Genomic DNA, 23,602 nt, shown 5'->3' with positions numbered 1-23,602 from the left:
AACATTTTATCGTTATTTCATTGGGTTTCAGATTTTCAGCACCAAACAATAACTATTGTGACCCTGAATATATTCTCGCTGGTTTTCCACCAGATGACATTACGTGAATTTCGTGCGTGAACGAAGAGTTTTGTAGTAGGATTCATAGTCTCTACCAATCGTAGTCATAAAATTTCAATTACTTCTGCATAGGAAGAAATTAAATATTTGAGGCAGAATTTGAATAAATAAATGCTGATTTTCTTAGCCACATGTTATTCAGACGCGTGGCACGATTTACTGGCAGTGCCACAGTGACATCGTCGGTATGCAAACCTCACATCCGTAGCACTGACCCTATAATAGACACTAATCATGTTCTGTGCCATCATAAATTGCTAGTTATTTTTTCATTACAAGGTGGTTTCAATTTTTCTATGCCTTCGTTTCATCCCGCATGATGAAACTACATAGAACGAGTGTACTTTACGTCATCGTCTCCAGAGTTCATCACACTTTGAAATGAATAGTTGCAAAGTGTGATTTACCGTGGCGCGTACACTTCTTTATCTAGACTACAGTCTCCATTCACAAGCTACTAGCCGCTTCGGACCGAAGAACCTTTATTTGCCCTACTTTTGTGTGATATTCCTACTAAATTATACACACCGCAGATGGAAAAGTAATGAAACAGAGGCTTAATTTTATGGCATACGAAATTTCATGTGAAGGGAGCGTTTCTTGAATTTTTCCAGAACGATTGTTTACATTTTCACACGTTTATGAAATTATTAGGTGTTCAATAAGTTTTGTCGTTCAATAAGAGACGCGCAATTGGCGTTGACGACATTGACGGTTCGTCTTTCAATTAGTGAGGCAAAAATGGTAAAGGCTTTTCGTATGGAAAGAATAAACATTCAATATAAATAATATGAATGGATTTTTTCTTTGTATCAAATATGTATTTTTCTGTTAACCTATCATTAACAGTTTTTTTTTGCAATTATTGAAAAATATTGAATGAAAATTGTGTCTGAAATTTTGTTGTTGTTTGTTTTATTGCTGTATTATAGTGAGCCTTTTGGCTGGTGTAGGATCAACGGTTTTATTCCGTTGGAACAATGTCGGGAGTGATAATTGAACTCGTGACCTTTAGGGTGAGAGGTATGAATGTTAACCATTACGCCAGATCGCATCTCATGTGTCTGATAATGATTTTATATTATCGTGAAGAGTTTTGAGTAAAAATATCGGAAAACGTATAAATAAATATTTAAATAGGAGTCAGGAATATGGGATTTTCATTCAAGCATGAACATAACTATCATCAAGCCTTCTAATCTGATAGAGATTAATCTTTCGAGTTTGGGATCCAAATTATGGTTCCGAACTTGAAAGTCGCCACCATCTATCCATCGTTCCATTTTGTTAAGAATGGTAAGGTACACCGGGGCAAGTTGAAACAATTTTTTTTCGAAATTCAACTTGAAAGTTATTTCAAAAAATCACAAAATTACTAAATTTAAATTTGTTTGCAGCAAATACAAGATATGACAAATAACTTTCGATGAAAAAAAAGAGATTCGCACTGGATGTTCGGAAAATTATCAATAATTAAAATTTTTAGTTCTCATATGCACAGAACTATCATGCGTTTAAGGTACGGTTTTGCTTCTGAAACTGTTTACAGCTGATTTATGGAACACTAAATTGAAGGAACTACATAAAACTATTAGAAAAAGGGGTTTTGGTACTCATGAGATTTGAGGGAGGACTCTGATACACACAAAATGGACACTACATACATACTTGGAATTAATTAACTCAGAAAGGGGTTGCCTTGTGGAATCCGGTTTAAAATTAAATCCAAATAAGTCAAAAACAGTTTCATGCAAATGACCACTTGCTAGGTCTTAAGTAAGGAAGAGCGAGTATTGGCGTTACAAAAACTCCAATTTTCAAGAATTATTTGTTTCGTTCTTCCGTTTTTCGGAAAATGACAAAAAAACGATAAATCGCCAAACAAAAACATTGGCCGAAACCTAGATTTTTGTTCCTGTGGGAGGTTCAATCCAAGGGTTTTTTCCTACATCACAATGTGTGATCTTTTATCGAAGTAATACTATGGAAAAGTTAACATATTTGAGTTTTATAAGGTTATGTTTTTTATTAGCTAATGTGAGGTTTTATGTACTTTCAGCACATAGTTGCTTTAAATCGAATTTATTGCCCAATAATGAATAAATTGATAATAAGTCGTAGTTAATAGACTAAGCTATCATTTGATGCTAAAACCTTACCGTATGGTTGCTTTCCATAGCCATAAAAAATATTAAAATTAAAGTTGCTGTTCGAAGTTGCTTGGCATAAAATGGGTTAAAGTAGCTTGCTAAAATTAAAAACGATCACACAGGTTTTGAATACACCCAAACCAGCGTTGGCTGAAAACATTTCATCTTTGGCAGAAATGATGCCATTTCGAGTGCTGGATGGTCAAATGTGCAAATAATGAGCTGTTTTAAAAGCTTCAAAATGGTTTGTATCTATTCGAGCAGACATCTCTTTCCGTTTTCTTTTCTCATTTTATTTGGAATTGTGCCAAAAAAAAGTCCATACGACGTTGATGGGGATCGAACCAAGGCCGGCTGGAATGTAAAGCTATTTCACACAACCACGCTATCCATATAGCTGCCAGCGCTGTTATATAGAAGCGTGATAATATTACACCTAATCATAAAATAAAGTTGGAAAGTGTTTTCTAAAAGGATAAAGAAGAACATGAACGAGAATATATCTTTCTCTGTCAGTATTTGGCAAACTATACGAAAAGCTTTTATATGCTTTCATTTAAGTGTGACAGTAGAAAAACTAAACCACAAAGGATGAGAGCTGAGCTAATCTAGACCGACAATATTAACAGAAAATGTGTCTGTTGAGAAGAGCGCAAAACGGAGATAAGTGCGTGTACATTTAGTTGCTTCAAGCCATCGATATATGGACATTCGCGTGCGTACGTGCGTGCTTCATAACCCGTACGTAAAAATAGTGCATTTTCGCTACGCTGAAACCCCATTTGTATCTGCTCCCGTGTGCATTGGCACAATGCAATAATCGACTAATTTTGTTGTTGCTATGATTGACGATTGTTGCAAATGTGATGCAAATTATGCTGCCGTAATGATAAATATAAACTAGGGAGGAGATAGGGGAGATTTCATTTGCGCTAATCTTTATCATAATGAAGTAATGCTACTCTTTTCGTGGTTGTTGAGACTAACAGAAAGAGTTTATTTCGTTTATTCAGTCACCAAGGAAGTAAATGTTCTGGAATTTTATATGTGATTTGGTTTCGCTTGCCAGTTGTAAGGGGGATCCTGCTCGGGTCTGCGAAATCTCCGACTTTCGCGCCAGAGGACGAAGGCCCTCTGTCGGGATTCAAATATATAGTTGCTCGGACTAGCGCCTTTGCTTGGTCACGCGACAGTATCCACCTTCAATTGACCCTCTCCACCAACTTATCGGAACCGATCCGAAGTTTCCGATTTCCGACCAAAACCAAACCCAACTACCAAATTATTTGAATTAAATTAATAACTAAGAAAAAATTAAAACTGAAAAATCAAACTAATTCAGAAACTTTCTTTCAAATCGTCTATTTTTCCAACAAATTCTACCTCCTAACAATAACGTCACTCTTAACCCTACTCAATGTGTATCCTACTGTATAAATGTTTTCCCTACTTTGGAGGGGTTTGTGTGCACACAAGTTTCAGGGTACTCACGAATCGATGACGTTGCAGCTCCGGTAATAGAACGGTGGAGCAGCCTGATGGTCGATGAAGCGCTCACACACCGTTCTTTTCACCGACGTGAGTTCTTCGGGAATCTCGCTGGCGTTGGCGGACTTTTCCCTTGACTGAGGCAAACCACGGTGGAGTATTGCCGCTTATAGCGTACGGCAGCCGTGGGACCGAACTTGACCAACGCACTCCAGAATGACCTATAATGGTACGCAACCACGAGGCGATAGGCCACTCCGGGGGATTCACCCGATGCACTGACTTCAACTTGCGGATTGGAATGTAATCCGGACGCGGAGTCACAAGGCTACACTAATTAATGATGTCATTAATGCCATGTTTTTCTTCTACAAAAATATGTATATTTTTGCGTTTAAATTTACCTCCGTTTTCTTGGTGCACAAATAACTGCTGCAACCTATGCTTTGTACGAACTAGCAAGAACTATCCTATTGTCAAAATTAAAAAAAAAACAATTACACAAAAGCTTTTTGTTTTCAATTAAAATAAACTCACTTTAATTGTTCTTTAACTTTCGCACCAACTCACGAGTTTTATTTTTTTTTAAACTTCGTAAATTTCTGGAAAAGACAATTTAGTTAATTCACTACAAAGCTTTTCTTGTGCCCTTATCGTCTCAGCAAAACAACTATTGAAATATTACACCAAAATCAACTGATTCGCTCGGCGCCTCAGAAGGATCATATCGAGTCGGTTTTGTTTCGTGAATTCGAAACCTATCGAATATTCTAGAACTGTTTGTCCTTTTTTTCCTACTTCCGGACGACCATATTCGTGACTTAATCCCCGCCGCGTTATATTTGAAATATGGTGTCTTCGTCGATTTATTGCTTAAGTCTCCATATAGGTTGTCTACTACTAGGCGTTAAATCTACTTAAATCTATTTGATACGACTATGCTCGTTTCACAGTAGCAAAACTTTCTCCACTGAGGATGACAGCTGCGGAGCAATTTTTTTCAAGGCAGTACTATTAACAGAAGCGTTTCTTTCGAGAATAGTGCAAAATGATGAATAGTGTTTATATTCCTAGTAGCTTCAAGCCACCAATGTATAGCACTGTATGCATGCTATAGAGAACGCTTGTTTGGCGCTTGGTTTACGTTGTACGAACCAGTGCGATTCCACTGAGGCAATACTAAATAACATGTAGCATTGGACACAACCTTCTATACTTTTTTCAGTTTCAGACACCAGCGCTCATCACGGTACCACCTACGACGATTGCAGGAGCCGAACGTTGCTGCAACATACCTTCAGCGTATTGATGCTGCGTTACCGGGGGTAGACAAACTGGATGCTGCCCCCCTCGATAAATGCTAGACCATCCTAAAAGCAGCAATCAGCAGCACAGGACCGCAGCTGTGCTGCATCAAACGATTCGACAAAACGTGAAACGACACAGACTGAAGCGAAGGCAGCAAACACATCTCTTTCAGTAAGAGAAAAAGTGTGAGGAGATGAAGCTGCCTTATCGTTCTCGAGAATCGCGAAAGTTCTTCAAGAAACTAAACACCTCGCACAAAGGCTTTGTGCCGCGAGCCGAAATGTGCAGAAACAAGAAAGGAGGCATCGAACGAACGCGAGATGATCGCAAGGTGGAGGCAGCACTATGATGAACACCTGAACAGTGAGGACAGAAGACCAAGACGGCGTTGATGAGGACTACACCGGTGCAGTGAACAACGACGACGTACCATCCCCGACGATGAGTGAAGTTAAGCAGGCTGGGAAATTTTAGAAACAACTGCTTAGTAGAATAATCTCTGAAATGTTTTTTTCATTGTAGAATCAGTTGACGATAATTGATTGATGATTCATTCTTGCCCTCGCAAAACAATACACTAGCTGATCGTATGTCGCAATTTATTTCATGTCAATGTATTGAAAATTTACCTCGAACGCTATTCCGGTGGTCTTTTTCGCAATTGAAATAGACTCGGCTACAGTCGATTATATACATATTGCATAACTACATCAATATATCTTTGGCACCGCATGGAAACAACAACAATGACAACACTTGCAAGTATCAAATTGCCTCAAAAGAATCGCACCTCTAGGCATCGTTCGTACAACATAAACCAAGCACCAAACAAGCGTTCGCCATAGCATGCATACAGAGCCATACATTGGTGGCTTGAAACTACTAGGAATATAAACACTTCTCATCATATTGCGCTATTCTCAAAAGAAACGCTTCTGTTAATATTACTGGCCTCGAAAAAAGTTGCATTACTTTCTCATGCTCGAGAGAAGCGCAGCTGTCACCCTTAGTGGAGGAAGTTTTGCTATTGGCAAGCGAAACCTAATCACATACAAAATTCCAGAACGACATTTACTTTCTTGGTGACTAAACAAGCGAAATAAACTCTTTTTGTTAATAACAACCTCGAAAACAGTAGCAATGCTTCATTATGATCAATATTAGCGCAAATGCAGTTTTGCAACTGGCACGCGAACCCAAATAACTTAAAAAACTTATAACATTCCACTAAGACATTCAAGATGCTTGGTATTCCCCTAATTTTTTGGCGCACAACCTCAACGTCTGCTTCGTCATAACGTCAGTTCAATGCATTCCCAAAGGCACCAACGAAGCCCTTATGATGACGGAAAGCAAACAATGTTCTCTAAGATATGATATACATTAGAATTCCCTAGTCCCTAGACAATCTACAGATTGTTTAAATTGTTGAAAATTAGAAGCATTCTCATTTGTGTACTTTCCTACTCGTACGTCAATAAGGAGCAACTAGTCAAATGCAAATTGGCCGCTCAAGATGCAGAAATCGTTAGCTTCTTTTATAAAGTATTTAAACTTCTGCAGTTCACTCGCATCTAGCCTTGAAAAAGGCGCTTTCGGAAAACTAGTGCTAAACTCTAGCGGCTTTGAGAATGGCCATTTGGGAGCTTCGTCACCACCGTCCGGTCGCTAGCTGGATGACTGATGAATCTTGAATGCTGAACCCGATGGCAACTTGTTCACACAGCCAGAGTATGAAAGCAAGGAATTTGTAATTTCGATTCACCAGTCTTGCTCATGGCAGCGAGCGTATTGACAAAGAAATCGTAGTGCGATTTGGTTCGCAACATCAAATGTGGTACTTGATGAAATAATACTGTTAAGGAATCAGATTAATATTGTACCTCATTGTGAACATATAACAAGAGTAGAATATCTCAGTTCATTTAAAGCAACCTATGAACCACTGAAAATAGCATAATCACAGCAAACGCTGATTGAAAATTGTAACGAGAAAAAAATGTTAAACTATACCCAGTCGTTAATATAGAGTTGATGAAGACGGTCAAATAAATGTTCAGTAGCCGTTCAAACCCCTGTTTCACCGCGTAGTGATAGTCGCAAATTCGAACATAAAAATTGGTCCTTCGAACCGGATCACTTACGCGCGTGAATATTTCGTGAACGGTTTAAAAGAACAGTTAAATCGTGATCGTGAAAGCGTGAAAAAAAAAATCACTCGAATCAATCGTAAAATTGATCCGAAATATAAACTCGAACTGTTTTTGAGTGGAAAACTCACAGTGCTACGAATGAAAGTTCTCGAAAGACGTGAAAATTTAAAAGTGATTCCGCATAGTTCGGAAAAAATGTAAATTTTTACGAGATAGAATTGGCAGTTTTCTACGTGAAAATTAGATTCGTACGAGCCCTTCGCACACCGTCCATTTCGTTGGCTTGGAAACGCTATTGTTGACTTGAGTTGGCTTGGAAACACTATTGTTGACTTGAGTTGGCTTGGAAACGCTATTGATGACTTGAGTTGGGTCATCGTTCTTCTGGCTTGCTTAGGTTGCTTTTGACGGGCTGGACAAAGGAGGTAGGAACAACTAAATCGAGACTCTAGACGCACTGTAAGTACGCATGCATGATAGCAGCATGGATGCTGTGGATTTTTACTGATCAAATAAAATTGAAATATCGAGTGACGACTTCCATACTGTAAATTGAGCAGTGAGTTTATAACACCGGTTTGGGCTCAGTCTCGGCGTATTGGAATAAATTTGTTCATCGTAGGCGAAGTGGTGGTGGTGCAACATTTTGACGAGAATTTCGTTTGCGAGTTAGTTTCGTCGGTCGATTCTGAGGATTTTCGTAATATTTCATATCCATCAAGATGGCACCAAATTTGCGTACTCTGTCTCGTCAAGAACGTTTTTGCTTTGATACGATGAACAACCTTCTAACCATGATTACTAACTACGATGAACGAAGAGATAAATTATTTCTTGATGGATGGATGCAGCGTTTGGAGAGAAACTTTGCTGATTTCCAGTCGAATCGATTGCAGATGGAGTTGCTCGAGGACCAGGAGGAAGATGCTGCCGCAGCTGTATGTGATGAGGAAGGGTATAGAAGAATCCGAAGTGAATTCGAGAGAAATTACATGACGGTGTATGGGTTTATCGCATCTAAACTTAAACCAGAACCTACTGCATCTTCTTCAGGTCAAATCTGCGTGGAACCCAAATTTACAGTAACTGATTCATCATTCGCTCGAATAAGGTTACCAGAAGTGAAGCTTCCCACATTTGATGGTACTCTAGCAAATTGGCTTACCTTTCGTGATTCATTTGTGAGCCTGATCGATTCCAACCCTCAACTGAAACCGATTGATAAATTTTCTTACCTGGTCTCCTCTCTCTCTAAGGAAGCAAAACGGGTGATTGAATCCATTGAAATCACCGCAGTGAATTACTCAGTAGCTTGGGGGCTACTTGAGAAGAGGTTTGACAACAAAAAACTTATTGTGCGGACATACATTGAGTCTTTGCTTTCGATCGAACAAATGCGTAAGGAAAGTTATGAATCATTAGCGCATATCATCGATGAATTTGAAAGAAATTTGAACATGATTCAGAAGATGGATGTGAAAACCGAAGGGTGGAGTGTTTTACTCGCGCATATGCTTGCGCGCGCTTGGATAGCGCAACGCTGAAACAGTGGGAACAATATCACAACTCTACCGAAGTACCAAAATACGAGATTGTTATCGAGTTTTTACGCGGACACTGTTCTATTCTGCAGTCTTTGTCGTCGTCGAAGCCCCGTACCGTAGACCAACCCAAATCAGAACCAGTTCGGTCTCCGAAGCCGAAGTTTATCCATGCGGTCATCACTAATTCCTCATCGAAAAGTTGTCCGTTCTGCTCACAGTCGCCGCATTCGCCTTTCCACTGCGAGACTTTCCGAAAACTTCCCGTTTCCCAACGATTCGAAATTGTGAAGAAAAATTCGCTTTGCATAAATTGCTTCTCGTCCTCCCACCTCGTTAGACAATGCCAGTCCAGTTGCTGTAGAGTGTGTGGACAAAAACATCATACTATGTTGCACCAAAATGCCACACTTCGTTCGTCGGATGCCACTCCGAATCTGAAATCACCAACAACACCCAACCAATATCGTCCACTCGCAATAGTACAAGTGCTCCGCTCCAGTCCGCCCCGCCCCAATCTTTGCAACCACCAAACGTTGTGATTTCGCCAAATTGTAACCCATCAACCAGCCATGTGTCGACTACTCTCCTCGGTAGCGTTCGTACTGTTCCGCTGACTGTTCTACTGCAAACCGCAATGGTGGAGATCGCTGATAGCAACGGCTATGCTGTGTGGGCTCGTGCTTTATTAGATCCTGCGTCGCAGCTGAACTTAATGACAGCAGAGCAGCTGTCGCAGAAACGACGTATCAAAACATATCAAGAAATCGGAGGTGTGGGAAATGCCACTGTCGTTTCTTCGTACCCTGTTGACGCTCGCATAAAATCACATTGTTCTAATTTCCTCACGGATATCTCATTCAACGTACTACCGGGCATAACTCGCGAACTTCCTGCGAATGCATTGTGTACCCAAGCGTGGAATATACCAGTCAACGTCGTTCTCGCAGATCCTACCTTCCATCAACCTGGACCTATCGATATGATTCTAGGGATGGAAGTCTACTACGAACTCGTCGAATAAGGTTTGATTCGTCTTGGTCCGAATCTACCGGTGCTGCAAAAAAACCGTACTCGGATGGGTTGTTTCCGGCAAGGTTGGCGCATCATCTTCACCCACAATTAGTTTCTTCCACGTCTGCAGTATCAATTCACTTGAAGAGCAGTTGTTACGCTTTTGGGAACTAGAGTCGTGTCAATCTCATAGCACTTTATCGGTAGAAGAAACGCTTTGCGAAGCACATTTTGCTGCGACAACTACTCGGAATGATTCGGGACGATTTATAACCCAGCTTCCAAAAAGGTCGACCGTCCTCTCGAAACTCGGAAATTCTAAGGAAATCGCCAAACGACGTTTCCTCGCTTTAGAGCGACGTCTTAACGCTAATCCACAATTGAAGAAAGCCTATTCAGACTTCATCGAGGAGTATTATCTGCAAGGTCATATGGAGGAGATAGCCGAATCGGAAGACCTGGACCCCGAAGTTCCATCGTATTATATGCCGCATCACTGTGTCGTCAGACCTGACAGCTTGACTACCAAACTACGGGTAGTATTCGATGCTTCATGTGCTACAGACAGCGGAGTATCCCTCAACGACGGATTGATGATTGGTCCCGTCATCCAAGACGATCTGGTATCCCTTACTCTACGTTTTAGGATCCCCAGATACGCGATTGTGTCGGACATTGAGAAGATGTACCGGCAAAGCCACATACCCAGAAGCATCCAAAGTCATATCCAGAGATTTTTATATGGACGACCTACTAACCGGCATTGATGACATCCAGGAAGGCCAGCAGCTGTGTTCCCAGTTGTTGTATTTGCTTCAGTCTGCGGGATTCTGTCTCCGAAAATGGTCTTCGAACTGTCCACAAGTTCTCGAACACTTCCCAGCAGATTTACGTGACGAACGAACAGTTTTCAACTTGGATTCCTCCTCCGCTCCGATAAAAACGCTAGGATTGAAATGGCAGACTACCACTGATGAATTCCTCTTCGACGTACCCAAATGGAACGATACAGCTTTAATCACAAAACGGATCGCGCTGTCGGATGCTGCCAAATTATTCGATCCGCTTGGGCTTGTCGGTCCGGTAATCGTACAGGCAAAAATCTACCTCCAGGACTTGTGGCGAAGTCAGAAGCAATGGGACGAACCTCTTGACAACGAACTACAACAGCGATGGCTCGAATTCCGGAAAAATCTCGACGCTCTCCGAAACCTTTCTGTTCCTCGATGGGTTGTACCAGTCGCCAAACCGGTGTCGATCGAAATGCATGGATTCTGCGATGCATCGGAAAAGGCATACGGTGCGTGCATCTACCTCCGTGTCCTAGCTGAAGATGGATCAGTCTACGTAAACCTTCTCACTGCAAAATCTAAAATAGCTCCTCTGGGAGACTCGCGGAAGCAGAAACGTGTCTGCTTACCTCGGTTGGAGCTTTCGGCAGCACTGCTCCTCGCACACTTGTATCAAAAAGTGCAGAATGCAATCACAATCGTGACGAAGGCATTCTTCTGGTCGGACTCAACAATTGTCCTTCATTGGTTGTCAGGTACTCCGTCCCGCTGGAAAACCTTCATCGCAAACCGGGTCTCGGAGATACAGCACGCAACGGCAGGTGGCTTATGGGCTCATGTTTCAGGCTCTGAGAATCCTGCAGATATCAACACAGAATTGGTGGCACGGACCCGACTGGCTAATTAATCCTTCTCGCTTTTGGCCTGCTTTCATACGTACATCGGACGCAGACTTCGTTTCAGAAGACCTCGAAGAAAGATCTGTTGCTCTGGCCGTCCAAACAATTCCACCAAATCCCATATTCGCTCTACGTTCATCGTACACAGCCCTCCACCGTTTAGTTGCGTGGGTTCGAAGATGTACATTCAATGCGAAGCCTACTAACCGTACACATCGTCGATTAGAGCTTCTCAACGCAGCAGAACTCGAAGAAGCGTGCAAGTGTCTAGTTCGAATTGCACAACAAGAAGACTTTCGAGAAGAATTCACTTCGTTGGAAAACACGGGCGAGGTGAAACCAACGTCCAAACTGAATGCGCTTACACCGTTTATCGAAGAAGGTATCCTGCGAGTTGGTGGCCGGCTGCGGCACGCAAGAGTTTCTCCAGCCCGCAAACATCCTATGATTCTGCCATCAAAACACCCGTTTTCAGAACTAGTTGCTCGATACTACCACCAGGAAATGCTGCATGCAGGACCGCAATTACTAATCGCATGTCTCAGGGAGAAATTCTGGCCTTTGCGTGCTCGGAATCTCGCGCGCAGGATTGTACATTCCTGTATCAACTGCTTTCGCTGTCGTCCAAAGCACCAACAGCAAATCATGGGCGATCTTCCGACTGAACGTGTTTCTCCCACGTTGCCATTCCTGCGCACAGGTGTCGATTTGTGTGGGCCTATATATTTCCGCTATCCTCAACGGAATTCGCGTCCCATCAAAGGTTATGTGGCAGTATTCGTCTGCCTTTCTATCAAGGCAGTTCATATCGAACTCGTTGGAGACCTTTCAACGGCATCGTTCCTTGCTGCTCTCAGACGATTTATCGCACGTCGAGGAAAACCAAGGCTTATCGAGTGCGACAATGCACGAAATTTCCGAGGTGCTTCTCGGGAGGTGGCAGAATTGGTCAAGAAGCTCATTGACCAGCAGTTGCAGAATGAAGTCATCCGTTCGTGTTCCGACGACGGCATCGATTTTAAGTTTATTCCTCCTCGTTCCCCGAACTTTGGTGGACTGTGGGAAGCAGCCATCAAGTCATTCAAAACCCACCTTAAATCCACCCTCGGAAACACTATCCTGACGGCCGAACAGCTGACGACGCTACTAGCTCAAATCGAGAGCTGCATGAACTCTCGACCCCTCACCCAGTTATCGGCTGACCCTGATGACCTCGAAGTCCTGACCCCAGGACACTTCCTAATCCATCGTCCACTCGCAGCGCTTGCTGAACCGTCATATGAAGAGCTACCTTTCGAAAGATTGGACCGCTGGCAGCAAGTTCAAGAGTTCTTCGTCGACTTTGGAAGCGCTGGGCGACGGAATATCTTTCCGGACTCCAGCCAAAAACGAAATGGACCCGCAAGAAGGACAACATCAGCATCGGAACCTTAGTTCTGGTGAAGGACGACGGATTACCACCGCTCAAATGGCGTTATGGCAGAGTAACCCATATATTCCTGGGTGACGACGGCAACATCCGTGTCGTCGTAGTGAAGACCAAAAACGGAGAGTATAGGCGCGCAATCTCCAAAATTTGTGTGCTGCCCATCGACCAGTCAACACCACCTGCCGCGAACGAAGCTGCGGGTGACCTCTGAAGCTCATCGTATTTTCCATCGCAGTGTTTCCACTGCGCACCGACCGGAGGCCCACGGGCCTCCGGATGTTGTAAGTAAGTTTGTTAATGAATTTTCAAAAAACTCAAGAATTTTTTTTTCTCCCACCATGACTGACTGACGGATCCGTGCTCAAACGCGGGAGCACAAGCGCTACGACCCACAACCACTGCGCAGGCGATTCGATCGACAGATGACGTAACAGGCATGATCGATCGGGATCGTCAACTACCACAGCCCAGATGAACCACCTCGGGCGTAAACAAGAGAGCGAAGGGTCACGTGGTTGGAGACAAAGTAGTCTGAAAGAATTTACTTATCGTTAGTAATGAAATAGAGTAGATAGGTTAAAAACGAAGTTTTTAACGGCGGCCGGCATATGTTAAGGAATCAGATTAATATTGTACCTCACTGTGAACATATAACAAGAGTAGAATATCTCAGTTCATTTAAAGCAACCTATGAACCACTGAAAATAGCATAATCACAGCAAACGCTGATTGAAAATTGTAACGAGAAAAAAATGTTAAACTATACCCAGTCGTTAATATAGAGTTGATGAAGACGGTCAAATAAATGTTCAGTAGCCGTTCAAACCCCTGTTTCACCGCGTAGTGATAGTCGCAAATTCGAACAAATACCAAACTTCGATTTTCATGGCATCTGGCGGAGAGATTACTGCATCTTATGTTGTCAAATGTAAATTCAAATAATTACAATTGACCGGTTTTAACGTATTCTTTATCAGAAATGTGGAATAATTGTAGTGTTGGATCAAACATAGAATCAACTGGGAACTGACAACCGCTGCTGCAATTGTTATAGCTATAACACCAAGAAGAAAAAAATAACGCCTGTGATATATGATCATTGCTTCACCAACTCGTCTATTATTCTCGCGAGGGAAAGAATGAACAATGAATCAACCTTCTTTGGTTGATCCTACAAAACCACGTCCACAGACTGGTCAGCATAGACCGGATTCATTGAAAGATCTGGCTCAGGTGTTTCCAACATATCCGTTCTTGGTGGTCTGTGTTGCACTTTAAAGCTCCGCCTGTGTGTTCTTTTTCAGTATCACTGTCTGGCTTCTGGAATCAGTTGCATGAGAGTAAAAGTTTAAAGCCTATCTGACCGTTTCACTTCGAACAGCATGCAAGAGTATAAATTAAATAGCATTTCCAATTTTTTTCCGAAATTCCATTGCGTATTACCAAATTATTATTCTTCTGAAGGGAAACATAACTGCATCACACAGTAAACGAAAAATTATTATTTCAGTGTAAACAAATATTAAAACGTGAGTGAAAAACCAACAGCTACTTGCTATTTAGGGTTTTTCTTAGTTTACACTAGCGTTCCCACCTGGTAAAGTTTATTACGATTTGATGCCATAAGTTGACAAGTCAGGAAGAGGAGAATGGGACTACAAGAAAACTCAAGGAACTTTTCTAGATAAAACACCTGTCCAAATCACAACAAACTACCCTAACATGTATATATATTTCTATTCCGCAAGCCCACTAAATACATGGCATAATCTTGTGTAATGAAATAGTCCAGTTTCAACTCACCCATGCTTTTTTGCGTTTCGGATTTTCGGTTTGTATATTGTAATATTGTCATATTGTATTTCAAACAATAAATTGTCATTTATTGAAAATGATAAACAATAAATTTATCATTTTCATTTCCAGTGAATTATTATTGTGTAAATTTGAAGCAGCATTTCGCTGATAGCGGGCCTGATTCTCGAATACATTTCACGGTGGAAACGAAATGAAATATATCCGCAATGACAACGGTAAGGTGTCGACATCTGGATACGAAATTAGTTTCCCACACAAACTTATCACAATAATATCAAATTATCTTCAGACAAAATTTTTGTATGAGATTATTTTATCACATGAAGGAAACAAAGTTTCCCATTCACATTGAATACTAATTTGATACGGAGAAGTTAATTTTCATTGATGATTTTTATTGGAAAAGCGCTCATTCTGCCTGAAAACCCATTATTATCTTTGACACTTCACTAACTCGTCAAACGTAGTCCAGTGGCGTGCCGTTCGTTTCGTTTCCATCGTGAAGTGTATTCGAGAATCAGGCCCAGCGTTTCTGATTTTCATCCATGTGGAACTCAAGTGCTTGCAATTGCTCGAAAAAATTTTGCGGCATTCAAAAATTGCTGTTGATTCTGATTGTGTTTGGCCACAATCTTCAGTCAATAATTGTTATCATTCTTCTTCTTCCAAATTTCTGGCTGGTCATACAACTCATTAATGTTTTTGTCATTTATAAACCGTCGAAAGTAGCACTCTTTACAAGTTGTGTTTGATGAATGTATGTAAATCGTATATATCTACAACAAATGATATTCACTACCCACAAACATATTTTGAATACAACTCGACAATTTCAATGCGTCACATGTCACACAATGTATTTGACCGCAAAACACAAAACACCAACGAATTTGAGTTTGTATGTTTCTTATTCCGTTATTCTTATCAGTTCTTATCGATTATCTAGCAGTAACATGCGGAATGGCATACAAAATGACCCAATCGCCCATTGATTTAATAAACGATGCAACACACCAACCGCCGTCAAGTGAGCCATCACTATCAAAATGGTCCAACATGGTTGGATGCGGTGGTAATTGGCGGAATCAAATCAACTCTAATTGCTCGCTGTGCAAAAGAACAAAAAAAACTAGCCGCCACGAAGAAAAATAATTTGTAATTTATATCAGCTCTGATTACAGTATCTCGGACCGACCCACCTCGGGGACTGATACGGTATTATTGAAATTGAGTGTGCGACACTTCAGAGGAACTGCAATCAGGTTACCGATTTCGAATACTGGCGTGATGATGTCATCCTGAACGAAATGAAAATCAGAACAAAAGGTGGGGCAACTGGTGCACAAAACATCGTCTGCGATGGAATTAATTCTATTGTCAACTAATAGTAGTCCAACCCAAGGCTACAAAAGATAATTAAACATTCACAATCTAGCACATATGGCAATACCAGCATACCGAGGTGCGTAAAATAACCCGATCCAACGAGAAATAATAGCTAAAATTATATAATTCATCCATCCAGCCATTGTCGCGACACAGTTTACGTTCTCTGCTTATTCATTCAACCAATTCCACCCGATGGTTATTCCATGAAGCGTGATTTACATTTAATCGTGGTGCCTATATAAAGAGAATTCGTCATCAACCTGTTCATGAAATACTGACATCACCGTTCGCATAAAATACCGACTGACTTCGTAACTGCCCGTAGTAAACAAACGGAGAATAAACGATATCAAATGTTCGAGTTTCAGGAAGCTGCCTTCACTGTTTCTTTTTTTTTATTGTTCAAATGAGTCACCTGCTCGTGGTGGACCAACTTTATATTATGCATGATCGGATCCAACACAATAAAATGTAATGATGCATTCAGTAGAGCCCGATCAGTTTACTCGCTGCCATATTGAACGCGAACGCTGAGGCGTATGCTAAAGTGCGCGAAAAAGTAGACGAAGGGCAACCGGTATTGAGATAGAAGTTCAGGGTTGCTCATTGCTACGAGATTGCATTTCCATAGCAACATGATGAGTTGAGCGGTGATTGTCATCAGAGTCGTATTGAATTTATTCAACATCTTAATTCAATTTTCAAATTTTGAGGACCACTAGGAAATTATGCTGATAATCTTAAAACTACTCGTGCATAATTGAATTACTTCCAAATTGCTTAGAAAACAAACCAGTGTTTTTCCTTATTTAGAATTACTAGTAATGTAAAAACAATTCATCTTCCATTGACAGCTGGTGGCACACGACTTTACAAAAAAAAATTTATTGACATTCCGAAGAATATAATATAATACGTTCAACTATAGAGAATATACCATTTATACCAATGGTTGACTATTGGTTTTATCCATTATTTCAAATCGCCCTAAAATAAATTTCCATATTCAGTCAGCTACTACGTATGAGCATCAATTCGATTTTGGCAACAAGTCCAAAATTCACACAATTGAACTATGCCAAAAACTTTTTTTTATTATTTTATTAATATTAATATTGAACGGTAACCTAATATAACAAAAGAGCACCAGTCGCTTCTAAAGCATGACAGGATGTTTCCATCACGTGTCGTCTTATAGTATCTATCTTCCGAAACTAGACTTTTATAATGATTTATAATGATAATGGGGAAGGTGGCTCGGCTCGACCTCCTAAATTGCAACGGACATTCATCACATAAAAATCTCGTTTTCTGGAGGCTTCGGCGTTGAAATGAATATGAATATGAATAATGTGTTTTTTTACTTGTCGGCGTGGTTCATGAGTGCTAAAAAGGGTGAAAAAGGGGAAATCGGAAGTCCCTTTATTCGACACCTTCAAAAATGGTGGTCCTTAACCAAACCTTTGAACGCTCAACGCTCAATACTCAACGCTAAATGCTCAACGTTCACCGCTCAACGCTCAATTCTAAACGCTAAACGCTCAATGCTCAACGCACAACGCTCAACGCTCAAAACTTAACGCTGAACGCTTATCGCTCAATTCTAAACGCTCACCACTAAATGTTCAACGCTCAATTTCAAACATTCATCGCTCTAGACAAAACACTCAAAGCTCAAAGCTCAACGCGCAAACACAAACGCCCACACACAGAGCAATAACAAAGGATCGATTCAGGACCACCCTGACTTTTTTCAATTACCGGTATGTTAACAGGTATATTTAATTTATAGGGGAAATCAGGGAAAAAACCGACACCCTTTGATTTTTTCAGTTAGAAGCAATTTTATGAAAATTTTGCGATGTCCCCTGTACATACTTGTCATTTCTTACGTTTCGAGTCACCCCACAGGAAGCCGCTTTGCTGTCAAAACAAACAACAAAACAGAACCGGTTAGCAAAAAGGAAACAGTCCATGTAAAATTTCGCTCGTGGAATTTAAGTGTTTAAGCCGGAAAATTTTGAAAAATCGATACTTTTATAAGTATCGTAGATTATTGTTCAGTGTAGTTTGTGAGACGGTAGGTGGCGTTGTTGCTCATCAATGCTCGAAAACATTGTTTTGAAATTTGGAGCCATTCGGGGTAACCTTCAATCAGGGTAAAACCGACACCTGTTTCACAGACAGGAAAAATGTGTTCTTACTTGTTGTAGATGCCTCGTGTTCATATTCGAAAGACGAAACGGTTGAGCTGAACTGATAAAACAGCCAAAACCAATGTTAAATCGGGCATGTCAACAAAAAAGCCTGGAAGAGCGCATGGAATCATTTCGTTCAACGTTCATCGACACATTTCACGTGGATGTTCACCTAAGCTGGGATCTTAAAGTGTCCACATACACATGGTAGATCTTAGGATTATGTGGAAATCCTTAGGGTGTCAGTTTCACTCTGATTTTCCCTATAGCTTGTTTTGATGAACAGACCATAAGCGCTCGAATGAAGGGGGCAAGAAAAAGGTCACCATACAATCAAATTGTCGGTGTTGTGACACTTTTCATTTGACACTATTAAAAATTCGGTGGGTAGCGTCACTACCGAGATCCAAGGGGTGGTCGATTCATAGCCACCGCTCGGATTAGGGCAACCTTCCCTCGATGCGTTATTTGAACTTCGTGATCAAAAAAGGAGCCGGAGTGGATGCTCTGCCATTCTTTCTAGTGAAAAATATTGCTGCAAATTTAGTGGTTTATTGGACGATACTTCTTAACAGTTCTACAGATAAATACGGCAGTTTGAACAATGTTATCAACTATCGATTGATTTCGATTCTTTGTTGTTTGGGAAAGGTTCTGGAATTTCTAATGCATAATTTCACGGCATATATTGCGCTCGTAGGATATGTTCCGCATATGTTTATTGTTTATTGCGTCGTATCTCCCACAACCTGTTCGAGCCATTCAACGCACTGTGCTAGTCTCCGTAGGGTGCCATCTGAAGTGTTGTGGGGAACCGTTCTGACGCCCATCGCAACCTTCCCAATTTTTCATTGTTTACAACGGATGGTTCTCCAAAAAACTATTGTAGTTAAATATTCTAACGTTTTCTCCATACCCCGTTCGATGTCTAAACGCCAAGTGCTCGCTGGTACTTTACAAGTGTTGTCTACGTTTCGTACCCGTAGAGGACAATCGGTGTTATCAGCGTCTTGTACAGAGTCAGTTTACGGCGATGCGCTCGATTCGGTTGTAGGGTTCTGCGGAGTCCGAAGAAAATACGATTTCCTGCTAAGATGCGGGAATCATACTCATGTACCATTGCATGCATAACTGTTCTCGACCCACTGACAGCTGACAGTTTTGCAGTGTGTTGGAGCGTGAATATCTGATCCGTGGTCCGCGACCCCCATGAATCTTGCTTGACCAACGTCAAATAAGCGGCGGCAGAGGATCTGAGAGAGTACCTTCTAGGTGGGGTTGATAAGGGTGTAGTTGATGCAGTCGAATTTATCGCCATTTTTGAAGATCTGGCACACAATATCCTGCATCCAATGCACCTACCGGTAATATTCCACAGTTGCAATAGCTGGAGCAGAGTCCAGATAACGTTTATCAAGCCATGCTTTGGTTTGTACTGTATTTTTTCCATCAAAAAGCAATGCTTTATCAATACATGAAATTCGTATTTTTCCATTTTATTCACAATAACAAAAGTTGCTTCACTCCCAATGCTGTCAGTCACGAACCAATCGACCGATTGCTGTCATTTTTGACACGTATCCATTGAAAGATGATGCTTTGTGATAGTGAAGTAGATTTTTGCAAAAGGCGCCATCTAGACGTCATCCTTATGAACTTCTCAGCCGAACTGTTGATTGATTTTACATGCAGATATAGATAAACAATTAAAAAATTTTACATCACAAGAATATCAACACATTCAAACTTTGACCTCTTCACCCTGGTCGTTTGGCGATGGATGACGTTATTGTTGTTTCGACGAGTTTCTTGCTGGAAACTGAAAATGGAAGCACGTACCTCGAAATAAACTTCTTGCATGCCTTTGGAACCGTCCGTGTATGGAGTTTCATAATGGCGGAATTTTCCTGAGACAAGTTCGACAAAGATTTTTACAGGCCCACAAAAGCTCTCCTCAGCTCGGAAGTTGTTCCGTATGGTATTATTCACTCGGACTACCGACTAAGGTGTTTAGCTATCGGTGAGAGGTTGGAGTTTGATACGTCTCCTCACCTCCAAGTCCACTAAAATGTCAAACTAAGGTTCCCCTACTTCTGCGCACACCGCAGCTGCTGGTGTTGATGGTAGCAGGCCAGAGATGAATCCGCAGTGCATTGTTGTAGATCGGTGATAGAGTTTTAACACATTGCGGACCGCTCACGAGATTTCTCGTGTTTCGCGTTCCGTCTGTTACGGATGGATCACGAAATAACCCGTGTTTTCTACACTTGAAGGCTCAGTCCTTGGTTCGCCAAGAATCTAACAAGGCCTACCGATGGCTCGCCTTCTTCTCATCCACATCGGAGGAAACGGTCTCATTCATGGAATCCGAACAAATGGAACGTTCAAGTTTGTCCCAAAACGTGCGGTCCTTAATGTGTTAAGAGTTGGCCAAGCACGTCAATTCGAGACCGTATGTGAGGTTTGGAGATGGTTTTAAATATTTTATTTTTCTTTGTAATATCTCTTCAAATAATAAATGGATTTTGATTTCGGAACATACAGTTACTCAAACTCGTAATCGTACTCCACCATGCAGATCTCTTTTCCCTACTTTTGAAAGTCGAAAACAAGCGGACACAAAGTGTCTCAGGATGTCTAACTCCTTTGCTGTGGGGTGAAGCTGATAGTATGAAAAAAACATGAAGTTGCTTGACAGTGCTGCTGCTGCTTATCAACAGCCTTGAATAATTTTTGTTGTAGGCTTAATAAACGTAATATTTAAGGAAAATTTGTTCCATTAGATTATTTTTTGTAGTTTTTTTTTCATCGCCATACGAAAATAGTACAATTTTTTAATGCATACGTTAACACTAAACTGGATGAAAAATGGATTGAAATTTTCGAGTATTCCATTCGGTAATTTGAAGAAAATTGTTGAATTTGAATCGTGCTTGCCAGGCTTTAACGCTCTAACTGAACGAGTGATTTCCAGGCGTAAACAAAATCTAAACCACCGAAAAATCACAACTGAATGACGATACTTAGAAAGAAATAATACAGATCAGGTTTAATTGCAAGGACACATGTTAAGTGTTTCACGAATAAATGAGACTCGCTAAACTATAGTTTATTTTCACATAACGTATATACATAACGATTTGTTTTTTGTGTCCCGCGTTAGACCTTTGCCTATCTGGTCACTTTATATTTGGAAAAAGTCACAGTGTCATATGAGTTAAAAGGTTTGCTATCTGTTTTCAGAATAATGGTTTTTATTTCTCTAAAAATGGCGAATGTATGTGCTAATGTATGAAAATTGACTCAAACTCATATTCGTACGCGATGAACAATTTCCGAATTCCATCATTAGTACGGTATACCTTGTTCATTGCAACTGCAGACCCCGTTCGATTTTGGCACGGTTCGTATGCCGCCTTCAAACAATAAGGATCCGTGAATTCTCGGGAGATCCTCAAGATGAATCAAAGTTGACGGTAGGCCTTGGAAGCTAACGTCCAGCGATGTATGCTGAAAGTATGTTTCGGATCCAGTATCACACCGAGGACGTTCACCTGGTTGACACGGGCCAGCACATAGTTTTCCAGAGAGTAGTCAAAGGATATTGGTTCCTTCTTGCGATGAAATGTCATGATCACACATTTGGCAATGCTTACTGTCATTTTGTTCAATTGACACCACTCTCAGAAGCTGTTGAGCAAGCTTTGTAACTGACGGCAATCCTCAATGCATTTTACAGTGAGAAAAATTTACAAATCATCTGCGTAGATGAGAGCACATCCTGGTTTCAAAAATGTGGTGACGTCATTGTAAAAAATGGCAAATAATAGAGGTCCCAAGTTACTGCCTTGAGGAAATCCGGAAGCGGCGGTGAACGGTGTTGAAAAATAGCTTCCAAGCTTCACTCGAAGTGATCTCCCGGAAAGATACGACGACAACCACGAAACAAAACGGCCTGAAGCACCCAGGTGACACATTTTTCCAAGTAGAATCTGATGGTCGATGCAATCAAATGCGGCTTTTATGTCAGTGTACACTGCATCAACCTGAACCTTGTTCTCCAACTGATTGATGCACGTAGAGGTAAATTCCAACAAGTTTGTTGTAACAGAGCGCCCGGGAATAAAGCCGTGCTGTGCTGGCGATATGTAATGTTTAACGTGGAAGAATACTGCATCCTTTACGATCATCTCAAAAATTTTCGAAGCTGCAGATAGGCTAGTTATTTCACGATAGTTAGTTACATTGCGGTTGTCTCCTTTCTTGTATACGGAAACATAAATGAATGTTTCCAGTTCACTGGAAAGGCACCGTTTCCCAGCGAAGTGGTAAATATTCGCGATAGCGGTACTGCAAAACTAGTCGCACAACGGCGAAACACTAGCGCCGGAATCAGGACCAGGAGAAGTGGAGCATTTGAAATTGGTAATTGCGTTTTCGACCATCAGCGGGCTGACAACAAAGGTGCGCAGATCAATCAAATCCTGAGGAACGTGTGCCAATATAAATGGCTGGAATCGGTCAACTGGTTCCGAAACATATTCCGATAATATAATGGACATGATCAAAGTAGTACTTAGAATCGTACTATGCCCATCATGTGACACCTTTAATTATTCGGGATTTAAAAACTAGCCTATTGGTGGTCATATCTAGTGTCTAGGTCGTCATGGGCCAGATGCGGACCCGTTCCTGTTGCGTTCCAAATACTCCCGGGTGGCTAATCTATATTAAAACTCTAACAACTTGGAATCCAATTGGTGAACATAACAGGTGCATACGACATTTCTGGCCTCAACTGTATGTGCCCCCAACCCCTTGGAAATCCGTTGTTTCCCCCCTTGGTATCATTGGAATGTTTCTTTCTTAAGGTTAAGGTCGATGGAAACCACAAAGGGCTGGTTCTGCAGTTTTTCATCCTGCCACCCCGCATTTATCGAGGTACACATCTCAACAAATACGAACGTCTCGTACCTGAAATTGTTAATCTAAAGGATGTGTCACATCAAATTGCATCACGGAAAAAACGCTGTAGAAATTAAATTTTTAGGAATTATATCTTCAGCTTTCGCTTATAATCAGATAAGAGTGTATAGATCACGTTGGCCATGCTTCACTGTCAATTTTTCGTAAATTTGGAAAAATGTCGTCGAACGAAAAAGAACGTCGTGAATTAATCCTGTGCACTCATTTCGAGAATCCGGAGTTGTCACATCGGGACATCGGTAAGATGCTGGGAATCGTCCAATCCACGGTCAGCAGAGTACTAAAACGTTACTTCGAGAACCTAACCATCGACCGGAA

At 41.2% G+C, this 23,602-nt stretch overlaps 2 protein-coding genes across 5 annotated transcripts in view; one reads left to right on the top strand and one right to left on the bottom strand.

Moving 5' to 3' along the window:
- The window catches only part of LOC129775981 (uncharacterized), a 54,531-nt gene that overhangs the window by 27,522 nt on the left and 3,407 nt on the right, over positions 1–23,602 (bottom strand). The window lies entirely within an intron of this gene.
- On the top strand, positions 9,839–13,104 carry LOC129761333 (uncharacterized). The gene is made up of 5 exons (XM_055759052.1): positions 9,839–9,857; positions 9,922–10,374; positions 10,421–11,386; positions 11,613–12,784; positions 12,847–13,104. The coding sequence occupies exons 1-5, from the start codon at positions 9,839–9,841 to the stop codon at positions 13,102–13,104; spliced, it is 2,868 nt and encodes a 955-aa protein (XP_055615027.1).

Source organism: Toxorhynchites rutilus, chromosome 1, assembly GCF_029784135.1.
Source record: "Toxorhynchites rutilus septentrionalis strain SRP chromosome 1, ASM2978413v1, whole genome shotgun sequence".
In the NCBI taxonomy this organism is placed as follows: domain Eukaryota; kingdom Metazoa; phylum Arthropoda; class Insecta; order Diptera; family Culicidae; genus Toxorhynchites; species Toxorhynchites rutilus.
Note: the sequence above shows the minus strand (reverse complement) of the source record. Positions and strands in the feature narration are given on the sequence as shown.

Bases quoted from the DNA above. Each gene is read 5' to 3' on its own strand.
- LOC129761333 (XM_055759052.1), top strand. The intron at 11,387-11,612 runs GTGGCTTATGGG...CATCGTACACAG, and splicing joins GATACAGCACGCAACGGCAG to CCCTCCACCGTTTAGTTGCG. The intron at 12,785-12,846 runs GTTCAAGAGTTC...TCCGGACTCCAG, and splicing joins GATTGGACCGCTGGCAGCAA to CCAAAAACGAAATGGACCCG.